Genomic DNA, 13,519 nt, shown 5'->3' on the forward strand with positions numbered 1-13,519 from the left:
TGGAAGGGAGTGGGCAGCCCATGCATGTGGCAGGGATGTGTGTAAGAGCTGAGAGTAGACATTGAAACTTAAATATTTTACAAGCTGGAAACGTCCAGAAGGCTTTGAGCAGAGTTGTGGCAGGATCTGATTGCTCTTTTCCTTGTTTTTTGTTTTGTTGGTGTGGATGTAAACCTATGGTGAGGCATAATTGCTACCATCAGGTATATCCATTTTAAGTGTCTAGTTGGATGAGTACTGACAAATGCATGCAGCTGCTATCCTAATCAAGATCTAGAACATTCCCATCAATCCAGAAAGTTTTTTCATGCTCCTTTGTGGTCAGTCTCCCCTCTGCAGCCAATTTACTTTCTGTCACTATAATTTAGTTTAATCTATTCTAGAACTTCATATAATAGAACTTTGTGGTGTGTACTCTTCATATGGTTGACTCCTCTCAGAATACTGTTTTTCACTCATCTATATTATTGCATGTAAAGCGGTCCTTTTTCGTTGCTGAGTAATATTCCATTGCATGGATATACCATGGTTTGTTTAACCATTCATTTGTTGATGGATATTTGGATTGTTTTCACATTTTGCTTATTATAATGCTACTAGGCACATTGAAATGCAAATCTTTGTGTGGATGTAGATTTCTCTTGGATAAATAGTAAGGAGTGGATTTGTTGGATTGTATAGGTAGTGTATGTTTAACTTGGTAAGAAGCTTCCAAATTCTTTTCCAAAGTGGTTGTGCCATTTTATGCTTTTATTCACAATGTATGATGATTTACTTTTTAAAGAACTCATGCTGCAGTGTAGACCCAGGTATACAACATGCATGAATTAAAACTAACATTTCACATTTGAGGTAGGAAAATACTTTCAAAATATACCTACCATGTTCCAACTCATAATCACTGATGCCTGGTTGAGGCCAGTGGTCATGGGTGACGTAATCTGGCTGCCCTAGTTCCCTTTCCCACCTGACTTTGATTGAAAGATTTGATTAACTGCAATTTGCCCATGTACCTCTTTGTTTTCTGGATCTTATACTAAGGCCAGTGAAGGATATTCATTTTTATCATGAGCGGTTTCCATCTGAAAGGATTTTCTCGATTCATGCATGTATAGTTGAGTCATGAATACTAGCTATGTTAGTAGTCTCTGAAAAATAAAGATAAATCATTTCCTAGGACCAATTCATGATTTGTGTTTTCTCTTTGTTTTTCTGTCTGAAGGGATGATTCAGACAAATATAGCTTCCAAGACCCAAAAGGATGTCATCAGAAGGCCGACGTTTGTGTCTTACTGGGACGTGGAGCAGGTGAAACGCAGACAAGAGTGAGTGTCTGTGCTTGCTGGCACACGTTGCAATGTTCGAGTCACTCATGAATCTGGACCCTGTTTTCTGAAATGTTCATGCTCACATAACACTGCAATTTCCTTTTGCTTTAACTATGAGTAAGGTACTGACCAAGTAGTACAGTGTGACTAAAAGCATTCTAGAGTAGGAACTTTGTCTTTTCCTCAGATTCACGGGGGACTTTGAGCAGACCTCTTACTCTGGGTTCAGTTTCTTCAGCTGAGAATGGCTGGCTGTGCCTAGGAAAGAATCAGATGCACAGTTACTGGGTTTTTGTTCTGTTCTGGGTTCTTCTGAGTATCTTTAGTTTTGTGGAATGGATTTACAGGGGGTGGGAGTTTGAGGGAGAAATGGAGAGAAAAAAGGGATGTAGCAGCTGCCTGGTAAAGCCTTTGAGGAAAGATAAAGTTGATGAAAATGCATTTTTAAAGGAAATTTTGCTAAGGGATTCAGTGTGACAGCTCTGTCTGCTCACAGAAACCCAGTCAAAACGACATTGCTGGGACTTCTCTGGTGGTCCAGTGGCTAGGACTTCATGCTCCCACCGCAGGGACCTCGGTTTGATCCCTGGTCCGGGGACAAGATCCCACATGCCACAGCTAAAGATCCTGCATGCTGCGACTATTTGGTGCATCCAAATAAATAAATATAAAACAAAATGAACTGAGAAAACTGTTTGTGGGTGTTTGTGGAAAGAAGTAGCTTGAATCCAATACTTTGGCCACCTGATGTGAAGAACTGACTCATTGGAAAAGACCGAGATGCTGGGAAAGATAGAAGGCAGGAGGAGAAGGGGACGACAGAGGATGAGATGGTTGATGGCATCACCAACTCCATGGATGTGAGTTTGAGCAAGCTTTGGGAGTTGGTGATGGACCGGGCAGCCTGGTGTGCTGCAGTCCACGGGGTCACAAAGAGTCAGACACAACTGATTGACTGAACTGAACTGAGCTTAAATCCTGCTATGACAAACCCAGAGGAGACACATGGCTTTAGGATAGAATAAAGGCTGTGAGTGCTACTCTGGACAATCTGAAGAGAAGTGAACGATAGCATTTTTGATGAGCTCCTTACAACATATTGAATGTTTTGTACTATACTAGTACAGTATGAAAATCAGAGCTTAACATATAAACTGGGGCCAGCTTCTTTCATTCCAAAAGAATTTTCATTTTATGAAAGGAGGTTTTTAAAGAGTTTTTTCCTTAAAGCATTTTTTAAAATGTAATGTTCTCAAAATGGAAAATATCAAACTTAAAGAAAATTATGTGATAAACCCCTATGTACATGTTGCTGCTAAGTCGCTTCAGTCATGTCTGACTCTGTGCGACCCCAGAGACGGCAGCCCACTAGGCTCCCCTGTCCCTGGGATTCTCCAGGCAAGAACACTGGAGTGGGTTGCCATTTCTTTCTCCAATGCATAAAAGTGAAAGTGAAGTCGCTCAGTCGTGTCCGACTCTTAGCAACCCCATGGACTGCAGCCCACCAGGCTCCTCTGTCCAAGGGATTTTCCAGGCAAGAGTACTGGAGTGGGTTGCCATTGCCTTCTCTGATGTACATGTTAGGGGTTCTCTATTTGAGGGTGGAGAACCCTCAAATGTATGGTTACTCTTCCTGAAATACAGTTCATACAGGAAAGGCAGGATTCTTTTCCCTATACCACTAAAGTATTTAAATATTTATCATTTGGAAGAGAAGCTGTAAGACAAACTTACTTTTTTTTAATATTACTTTTTGGCTATGCCTGGAGAATGCTATGGACCGAGGAGCCTGGTGGGCTGCAGTCCGTTGGGTCGCAAAGAGTTGGACATGACTGAGTGACTAACACAACACAAGGCACATGGGATCTTAGTTCTCCCACCAGGGATCAAACTCATGTCCCCCTTGTATTGGAAGCATGGATTCCTAACCATTGGACCACCAGGGAAGCCCCCTAGCCTTACTTAATGCTAACACATTAGGACTTAGAAAATTCCCAGAGGAACCTCAGCTTAGTTGAAGTTAAGCAAAGAAAATCACTTGGGTGTATCAAACAGGGAGCCAGATGAATTTCTTTCTCTCTCTTGTTTCCAGCCCTCAGCAGGGGCAGACCTCATCAGAACCTTTCATCAAGATATATCTTCCCCAACCGGACACAAGCGTCCCAGGCTCGAATGGCTTTGAGGTACTTGCTTTTTACTTTGTACTGGGTGAATTATTTAAAGATGAAACAAAGTACTTTGCTACAAATGTGTTTAGTTGAATGAATGAATGAGTGAATGAATCATTTCTGCAAAACTCTTGAAACGAGATTCAAAGGCTAACATCCAAATGGTGACTGTGTCACGTGCCACTTTCCCAAAGTAGAAGGGCACCTCACTGTTTCCAGAGTTCTGGCGCACACGATCTGCTTGGGACAGATGCTCATGACAAACTTGTAAAATAGATATTTGCTTCTCTACCTTACAGATGAGCAAACTGGAACTCACAGTAAGAGCAACTTGTTCATTAATTGGAGTTAAAAAGCAGGTTTCTATGGGACTCAAAGTGGGCCTCAGCTTACCTGGTTGGGGGGACTCTTTTTTAAAAAATTTTATTTAGTTATTTATTTTTGGCTGTGCTGGGTCTTTGTTGTTAGTTTTCTCTAGTTGCGGTGAGCAGGGGCTAATCTCTAGTTGTGGTACACAAGCTTCTTACTGCAGTGGCCTTCTCCTGTTGCAGAACACGGGCTCTAGGGCATGCAGGCCTCAGCACGAGTTCAGTAGTTATGGTGCCGGGCTACGTGGCCCTGCAGCATGTGGAATCTTCCTGGACCAAGGATTGAACCCATGTCCCCTGCATTGGCAGGCGGATTGTTAACCACAGGATCACCAGGGAAGTCCCAGGGCAAGGTTCTTCCTGGATCATTTAGCCACATCAGAGGCTAGGTTTGGGTGCAGCCAACTCTGCTTGGGCTCCTTGGGTACCTCCATTGCCTCTGCCCCCGCACTGGCTTTAAGCAAAGAACTCACCAGGTCACTGGTGAGTCACAGGTCACTGAATCACACACCTGGGGGTGTGGGGCGGGGAGGAGTGTTTGCCTTCAGGCTAATGCTCTGTTAGCCTTGAACAGATGGGCTCCGGGCCATCTAGTTCATCACTGGAATGAACTATCAGATGTGGAAACCCTAAGCCAGCTTATCCTACCTGCTGTCAGAGGCCTGGCAAGGATACTCCATGGCATAGACGGCCACACATATGGACGTGTGCTGTGCTAAGTCGCTTCAGTCGTGTCTGATTCTTTGTAACTCTATAGACTATAGCCCTCCAGTTTCCTCTGTCCACGGGATTCTCTGGGCAAGAATACTAGAGTGGGTTGCCATGCCTTCCTCCAGGGGCTCTTTCTGACCCAGGGATCGAGCTCCCAGTCTCTTGGATCGCCTGCATTGGCAGGCAGGTTCTTTACCACTAGCGCCACCTGGGAAGCCCACAGAGGGACATGAAGTGAAAGTGAAGGTCGCTCAGTCGTGTCCGACTCTTTGCGACCCCATGGACTATACAGTCCATGGAATTCTCCAGGCCAGAATACTGGAGTAGGGAGCCGTTCCCTTCCCCAGGGGAATCTTCCCAACCCAGGGACCGAACCCAGGTCTCCCGCATTGCAGGCAGATTCTTTACCAGTTGAGCCACAAGGGAAGCCCCATCATGCCTTAAGTGTTTCCTGCTTCACATTTACATATTTTAAAATTTCTTTCAGTTGCTTGAAATCCCTAGCAATACTCCAGAATATGCTAAAGTGAGTGATCATTTTAAAGCTTCCATGAGAAATTTCAAGATTGAAAAGATAAAGAAGGTCCAGAACGCACAGCTCTTGGAGGCTTTTAAAAGGTGGGTGGCCACCGTAACGGGCTTCTCTTGACATAAAGTTTGAAAGGATTAGTGAAGACCTATCTTTGAAGATTTATATTCACTTTTTTATTTTAGTGGTCAACAGTTTCTTCAATCTCTAGTTGTGTTTTCATAGTGTAAGCTCAAACTTCTCTGTTTCAGTTTTAGCTTTACAATTAAATGCTTTCATGTGTCTATCATTTAAAAGTTTTCATATATTTATTTTTTTTATAGCTGTTGCCTTAATGTTAGTAGCTCCATTCTGAAAGCTGGTGGAATACAATTTTAAGATAATTAGACTTTAGTTGGGATTTACGTTATTAACTGGAGTGGGTGAGGAATGTTCTCCATGTTAAGTCTCACGTTTTCCGTATTAGCAAGAAAAACGAGATGAAGAAAGAAGAGCAAATCCTATTTTGTGCAACAGAACGCAGCAACGTGGCGTCTATCTGTAAGAATAATTTTGACTGGCTCTTACATGGAAGTCACGACACCAAATATGGAAAAGGTTTGTATGGAATAGAGAAGCTGAACAAGTAGAGCCAACACTTGGCTCTACTATACACTCTCCTATTATGAGATATATTATTTTGTATTAACCAGTACCTGCAGGCTTTTGCATTCCTGGAGAAAAAATAAGCTCATGTTAATCTGAAATTTCCAAATTAGAGTGGGAAATCACGGTGGGACTTGATTCCTGCACTTTAGCCCGGCTTCCTTCCTGTCTTCTGTGTTTTATGGGAAGGGTGGGGTGCGGAGACCAGAGCACCTCATATATCTTGCAAAATCTTCTCTTTTGTTGATGACTTTGTCTACCACTGCTACTCAGTTCTGGCCATGGCTCTTCCTGACCTATGTCCATCCCTTCTCTTTCCACTGATGGATTCCAGTCAAAGATGGAGATGAGGTCTTTTCCCATCACAGGCCGTGCTGGTCACACCAAATCTTTTTGGCTTTCTTTTTGTTCCTAAATTCCTTCATGCATCTCAAAATCCAGAAACCCACCAAACAAAAACCAAAGAATCACTCACCTTAAGGCAACAAGTAATAGTTTATCAATATCAATTAGTTTTTTCACAGAATATCAGATTTTGCAATATAGACTCCTTTCCTTCAACGGGCAGAAAGACATTTTCTGTTGTTCAGTTGTTAAGTCATGTCTGATTCTTTGCAACCCTGTGGACCGAAGCCCGTCTGGCTCCTCTGTCCTCCACTATCTTCTGAAATCTGCTCACATTCATGTCTATTGAGTCAGTGATGTCATCCAACCATCTCATCCTCTGTTGCCCCCTTCTTCCACCTTCAGTCTTTCCCAGCATCAGGGCCTTTTCCAATGAGTCAGATCTTTGCATCAGGTGCCCAAAGTATTAGAGCTTCAGCTTCAGCATCTGTCCTTTCAACGAATATTCAGGGTTAATTTCCTTTAGAATTGATTGGTTTTATTTCCTTGCAGTCCAAGGGACTCTCAAGAGTTTTCTACAGCACCACAATTGGAAAGCATCAATTCTTCAATGCTGTCTTTTTTGTGGTCCAACTCTCACATCTATACATGACTACTGGAAAAACCATAGTTTTGATTATATGAACCTTTGTCAGCAAAGTGGTATCTTTGCTTTTTAGTGCGCTTTCTAGGTTTGTTATAGCTTTTCTTCCAAGGAGCAAGTGTCTTTTAATTTAATGGCTGCAGTCACCATCCACAGTGATTTTGGAGCCCAAGAAAATAAAATCTGTTACTGTTTCTTTTTCCCCATCTATTTGCCATGAAATTATGGAACTGGATGCCATGATCTTAGTTTTTTGAATGTTGAGTTTTAAGCCAGCTTTTCCACTCTTCTCTTTCACCCTTGTCAAGAGGTTATTTTGTTCCCTTGGCAATAATAAAAATAAAAATAGGAAATTTGAATTTGTCAGGAAATGGTTGTTGCTCTGGTGAGTGTGGAGATATCAGTGATTATCAGAGGTTGTCTTGTAGTTGAGGACGATAGATTGAGTGTCTGACCAGCTCTGCCAGGGTCAACTGTTGGCTCATGTCACATCTCTCATCTCTCCCTTTTCCTTTCCCCAAGACCTTCGCACAGTAATAAATGATGTTTCTTCCTTAAAATGTACACAATATAAAATGGCCTTTGTTGGAGTATCTTTGGTTTATTAGTTACAACTCAACTTGCTTGCATGAACTGGACCACTGTGATATCAACAGTTAGTCATTCTACCCAGTGGCTCAACATTGTACCTATGAATTCTGCAGAGTTACAAATGTTTCTGTTAATTCTGTCAGGTTATACACTGTATTCAAATGTACTTGCATAATAAATATTTTCCTAAGTACAAAGGAAAGTTATTAGTATCAATAAGGTATTGCTGACATATACTTGGTCAATGCCTATCATCTGATTATGTGTAAATAATCTTATAACTACATACCTTCTTTTATAATAATTCTTAACCTTTTTCTTCTGATTATTTCTAGGAAACTACTTCACAAAAGATGCCTTTAGTTCCCATAAAAATTGCCCGTTTGATTCCAGAAACATCGTTATGTTTGTAGCCCGAGTCCTGGTTGGAAATTTCATTGAAGGCCATACAAGTTACCGGAGTCCCCCTCTGCAGTATGACAGCTGTGTGGATACAAGATTGAATCCCTCTGTTTTTGTCATCTTTCAGAAAGATCAGATTTACCCAGAATATGTGATTGAATATACGGAACCAGAGAGATCAGAGAAACCCTGCTTGATTAGTTAGAAATGATGGCTACAGCCTCATATAGGATGCCATAACCATTTTGTTACAGGACCCGATCTTCCACAAAGATAATAGTTAAACTTACGTTTTCTCTCCTATAAATGCCTTGGATTAGTGGTTCCCAAACTTTGCTGCACATTTGAATCATCTGGGAAGCGCTAAACAACTTCACTGTCCAGGGGACTTCCCTAGTGATCCAGTGGTTAAGATTCCGCACTCCCAATGTAGGGGGCATGGGTTCGATCCCTGAACTAAGATCTGGCATGCTGCACAGTCCATGCAGCCTTAAAAAAAATTTCCGCTGTCCAGATTACACACCACCCCAACTAAATCACTTTTTTGGGGTTGACAGCCAAGAAGAGGATTGAAATGTGTCATAAGTTTGGGAATCACTCATTACCTTAGATGTAACCGGTAAAGACTCACTTCTAAAACTTCTGTTAATGCTGCAACCTTTCTCCCCCAACTACTCTTAATTGATTGCATGATTTGGTTTTGTTTTGGTTAAACTGAAAGAAAATTTATTTGGGAAATTTAAGTGAAATCTAAAAATTACTATTGAAATAAGGACATAAGACAGTACAGCCTTGGAAAATTGTGGAAAGCTGGGGGAAAATACATAGGAATATAGTTGCGGGGGGCAGAAATGTAAGGGCAATTTAAATGCTAGCAAGACATAACTGCAGTACTGTACCTTATCTCTGTGGTGACACTGATTTGAGGGCATGCATTTCTTTATCGCTACGTTTATTTAGGGTATTCATCCAAGTTGACGCTTTCTGAAATGCAATAAAAAGAGCTGCTAAATATGGCTCAGAGCGCAGCAACCAACTGGAATTAACTGCCCATTTGGGCAAAGTAGACATTTATATTCTAACTAATATGATTACAGAGAAGGCTTTTTTTCAGGTCAGACATATATAAAGTGCTGGTATTTTGAGTGGACCGAGTTGCAGTAACCAGATTCACACAATCACGACTGATAAATCCGAGTGCTGTTGTAGTCGTTCGCTATGTTAGTTGAAGCTCACCAAGCAATTAGGGCCATTCAACTAAAGCACAGGCCCCCTAAGGAGGTGAGGTTAGTTTCCTAGGGAGACAGAATCAGAACGAAGGGAACAGTGCCGCAAACTAGCCTCGCGCCTGCGAGGGGCTTCTTTTTCTAAATATAACAGATTGTGTGGAATTGTAGCACAATCAGTTTTTAGAGCAGCTGAGGTGCCTGGACCAAGAGTGCCTTTCTTATTATGAATGAGGGTTTTCCTTCCAATTTTCAACATTCCATACCAGTCGCCAACATTTCATGTTATAATTACTTCCAGCAGATAGGTTATAAAAATTAATTAGCATTAGAGTTGATTTTATATTAGGTTTTACATCAGTGCAAAGATCTCTACAACTCTCTGGCTTAAAAGGGCTCCAACAGGGACTTACTTCCCTGACAGTCCAAAGGTTAAGGCTTCAGGCTTCCACTGCAGGGGGCACGGGTTTAAACCCTGGTCAGGGAACCAAGATCCCATATTCCACGTGACCAGACCAAAAAAAGTTAAAAACCTTAAAAAAAAAAAAAAAGGAAATCTACAGATTGTCGAAATGGAGATAATGAGGAAGTACTATATTCTTGCAGGCGAGCTGTAGGTCATACACGAATGTCTAGGGAGACATTCTACATTCGTATAGGGTGCAGAGTAATTCCTTTCTGTGAGCAGCTGTCCAGTGTACTGCAAGATAGTCAGCATACTTGGCTCTCACATACTAAATGCCAGTAGCGCCCTCTCCCCCACCCCCATTATGATGGCAACAACAAACCTTATCAGATCTATTCACCATTTTCAGAGCAAATAATTTGTATGATAACATCCCCTTTGCTGTCCTGAGATGATTCAGATACTACCATCTACATGAATTTTTTTCTTAAGAAATCAATTTATTGCCCTAACTATTATAATGGAGAACCAGAAGGCAAGAAGTTTGTAATAATGATAAAATGAATATCAATATGTAAATGCTCCAGCATGACCACGCTATACGACATCATGAAATAGATATTTACTTTTACTGATAATGAATAGGTTTGGATTTAAGGGTCGATTGGAGGCTACTTCCTATAAAGAAGTACTGGAAAGATTAGAAGTATAAGTGACACCAGAATGAGAACCAGTATTAGGGTAAGTTACAACAGACCATATACCTTTTCTGTATGTAGTTAGGGGAAGAACGAAATTATCTTAATTGAAATTAGTTTAGCAGGACAAGACAAATGACAGATTGTCTAAGAGGAAAAAAAGAATTATATCCTTTCAGGCGAGCTATTGGTCCTATATAAGTGTCTAGTAGGACCTTAGGAAGTCGTATAGAGTACCGAATAAGTCTTCTTTGTATGGGACTGACCCATACACCATAGGGGCATCTCTTATCCCTAGCCACATCCACTCAATGCCAGTAAAAGCCCTCAATTATTACAAAACCAACAAGTCGTCAATTTCCAAAAGACCACAGTGAGACTCACTCAGTTAATATCTAGCATCTTTAGATTAGCTTACTAGCCTCCATAAGGAGTCCTCCTATAGATTAAATTGGATGCTTGCCTCCCAAATCCCTGGTTTTTAAAACACTTTGCATCTTGCTTTGATCATTTTTAGCACCTGACTTAAAGTTGTCCGCTTTTTGCATTAGCGTGTAAGCTCCATGAGAGCTGAGTCAACCTGTCTTGTTCACTGTGCCACACTGCATACCCAGCTGAATGCTTGATACACTGGATAAAATTTGTTGAATAAAGTTCAACTTCTTATAATTCAGTAGCTGAGTTGTATTTCTTCTTATTCTCCTCCCAACTCCATTTGAGATTCTAATACAAGAAAATAAATATTAACTTCGGCTCCACTGCTTGTATTTGCTCTATTTCCAGGTATCTCCTAAAAGATAGTCACCTGCAGACATCTGTTTTTTCAATGGGGCGGGGCGGCTAAAGGATGTGAATTGCCCCTTCCGGCTTCATCATTCCTGGACTCAGTGACCAAGGAGCCTTTAGCATACCGCCAGGGGAAGACTGGGTGGTGGTGATGGAGAAGCCCACAGTGGGTTGGTACATCTTCTGTTTAGGGGAGAGGGAGACAGTGGAAACTGCTGACACCCCTTAGGAGTGGGAACAGGGCCAGTGGGAGGCAGCTAAAAATGTAAATGATCAGCAGAGTTGTCCAATTAGTAACGCCTTCAAAAGTCCTTCTCCATTCTTTTTTTTTCAGGAAGGAGTATTTTTATTTATTTTTGGTGACACTGGGTCTTTGTTCTGCATGTGTGCCTTCTCTAGTTGCAGAAAGCGTGGGCGGCTCATCATATTGGCTTCTCTTGTTTCGGAGCACGGGCTCTAGGCACATGGGTTTAGTTGCCCCAGGCCATGTATAATCTTCCCGGACCAGGGATAGAACCCATGTGCCCTGCACTGGCAGGCAGTTTCTAGGGCTTCCCGGGTGGCGCTAGTGGTAAAGAACCTGCCGGCCAATGCAGGAGACAAAAGAGACACGGGTTCGATCCCTGGGTTGGGAAGATCCCCTGGAGAAGGAAATGGCAACCCACTCCAGTATTCTTGCCTGGAGAATCCCATGGACAGAGGAGCCTGGCAGGCTGCAGTCCGAGGGGTTGCAAAGAGTCGGACACGACTGAAATGACTTAGCACTAGCACTTCCTAACTTCCAGGAAGTCCCAACCATTTGTTTTTAATCACAAAGCTTTGGGTGGAGACAGAAAACATCTATATGGCAGCATGTGCTGCTCAGTTGTGCATGACTCTTTGTGACCCCATGGACTGTAGCCTGCCAGGCTTCTCTATCCATGGGATTTCTCCAGTCTAGAATACTGGAGTAGGTTGCACCTTCCTCCTCCAGGGGATCTTCCCAACCCAGGGATTGAACCCGAGTCTTCTAGACTGGCAGGCTGATTCTTTACCACTGAGCCACCTGGGAAATACAGTAGCATTCAGTTCAGTGCAGTTCAGTCACTCAGTTGTGTCTGAGCCTTTGCGACCCCATGAACCACAGCATGCCAGGCCTCCCTGTCCATCACCAACTCCTGGAGTTTACCCAAACTCATGTCCACAGATATAATTAAAGTGAAAGTAAAACTGCCATTTGATTTGGACCTCAATGGAAATAATATATAGCCAACTCATCACTGTCAAAGCACCCACACTCAAATATATAGAAGTGACATCAAACCAAGCAAATGCTTTGAGTTTTTCCATTTAGTTTACGTTCTATTTGATTATTTGTCATAGCAGGCTCTCAAATTTTTCAGAAATGTTTGATGTTGCTACTCCCCAAGGTTCGATCCTCCCACCTCTGCTTTTCTTTATTTGTGCTGAGTGAGCTTATCAACTATCAAAGCTCCAGTTTCCTTATTCTCTGATGACACTCAAATCAATATTCTCTTCAATCTTTCTTAAGCTGTTGACCTGTAAATTCAACAGCCCACTGAGCACCTCCCCATGGACCATTCACTGCAAACTCAACACAATAAAAATTAAGATAATAATCCCTCAGCTGTTTCTCTTCTGTTTTTTTCTTAATTTTGTCTTGGTTTTCTAGAAATCCATTCTTTATTACGGCCAGAGATCTTTCCAAAACACCTTTCTATCCCACATTAGAAGTGTTCAGGAAAATGACAGATACTTTTGTTAATTATGAAAATAAAGATTATGTAGGGAAATCTACCATTTTTAAAAGTCATGCCTAATGAAGTATTTAGGATTGAAGTATCTAGAAATATCTACAAATTGAAACTTATAAATTCTCAGCCAAAACAGTCAGGCACATAAAATAGGACAAAGTGTTAAGATTTTATAACTCGAGGAAATCGATATATATGGGTGCTTATTTCACTATCTTCTAATTTCCTGCTTGAAAAATTGTCTACTACTAATTAAAAAAAATAAAAATAAAAACACCTACCCTGGGACTTCCCTGGTGGTATAGAGGTTAAAAAACTGCCTTCCAGTGCAAGGGACAATGTTTGGATCCCTGATCCAGGAAGATTCCACGTGCCAAGAAGCAACTAAGCCCATGTGCCACAACTACTGAGCCTGTGTGCTGCAATTATTGAAGCCTGTGCTCCGCAACAAGAGAAGCCACTGCGGTGGGAAGTTTGTGCACTGCAATGAAGAGGAGCCGCTGCTAGCTACAACTAGAAAAAGCCCTCGAGTGGCAATGAAGACCCAGCACAGCCAAAAATAAGTATTAAATCAAATAACATTTATACGTAATATTATATATAATAATTTAATAATAGAACATTAAATAATCATAAAAAAACACTTATCCTACAATATAGCCAAGCACTGTTTTTTGGGATTTTTTAAAAGGATTTATTTATTTATTTATTTTTGGCTGTGCTGGGTCTTCACTGCTGCGTGAAGGCCTTCAGGTGCAGTGCGCCGGCTTCTCATTGGAGTGGTTTCTCTTGTTTTGGAGCACAGGCTCTAGGCGCACGGGCTTCAGCAGTTGCCACCTGTGGGCTCAGTAGTTGTGGCGCATGGCTTAGTTGCTCCTTGGCACATGGGAATCTTCCTGGACGAGTGAGAGAACCTGTG

At 41.7% G+C, this 13,519-nt stretch overlaps 1 protein-coding gene across 2 annotated transcripts in view; it reads left to right on the forward strand.

Moving 5' to 3' along the window:
* Positions 1-10,733, forward strand: part of ZC3HAV1 (zinc finger CCCH-type containing, antiviral 1) — a 50,667-nt gene extending 39,934 nt beyond the window's left edge. Inside the window, exons 9-13 of one of the 2 annotated variants that reach the window (XM_086395349.1) lie at positions 1,223-1,325; positions 3,421-3,511; positions 5,063-5,193; positions 5,571-5,701; positions 7,664-10,733. In XM_086395349.1, the coding sequence (XP_086251475.1) occupies positions 1,223-1,325; positions 3,421-3,511; positions 5,063-5,193; positions 5,571-5,701; positions 7,664-7,935 (728 nt within the window). In that variant the 3' untranslated portion in view covers positions 7,936-10,733. The remainder of the gene's footprint in view (positions 1-1,222; positions 1,326-3,420; positions 3,512-5,062; positions 5,194-5,570; positions 5,702-7,663) is intronic. The other variant, XM_086395350.1, reaches the window with a different exon arrangement.
* Positions 10,734-13,519: the final 2,786 nt, after the last annotated feature.

The sequence above is a fragment of the Bos grunniens genome, chromosome 4 (assembly GCF_055505025.1).
Source record: "Bos grunniens cultivar Pamir isolate PY7600 chromosome 4, Bosgru_T2T1.0, whole genome shotgun sequence".
Taxonomy (NCBI): Eukaryota; Metazoa; Chordata; class Mammalia; order Artiodactyla; family Bovidae; genus Bos; species Bos grunniens.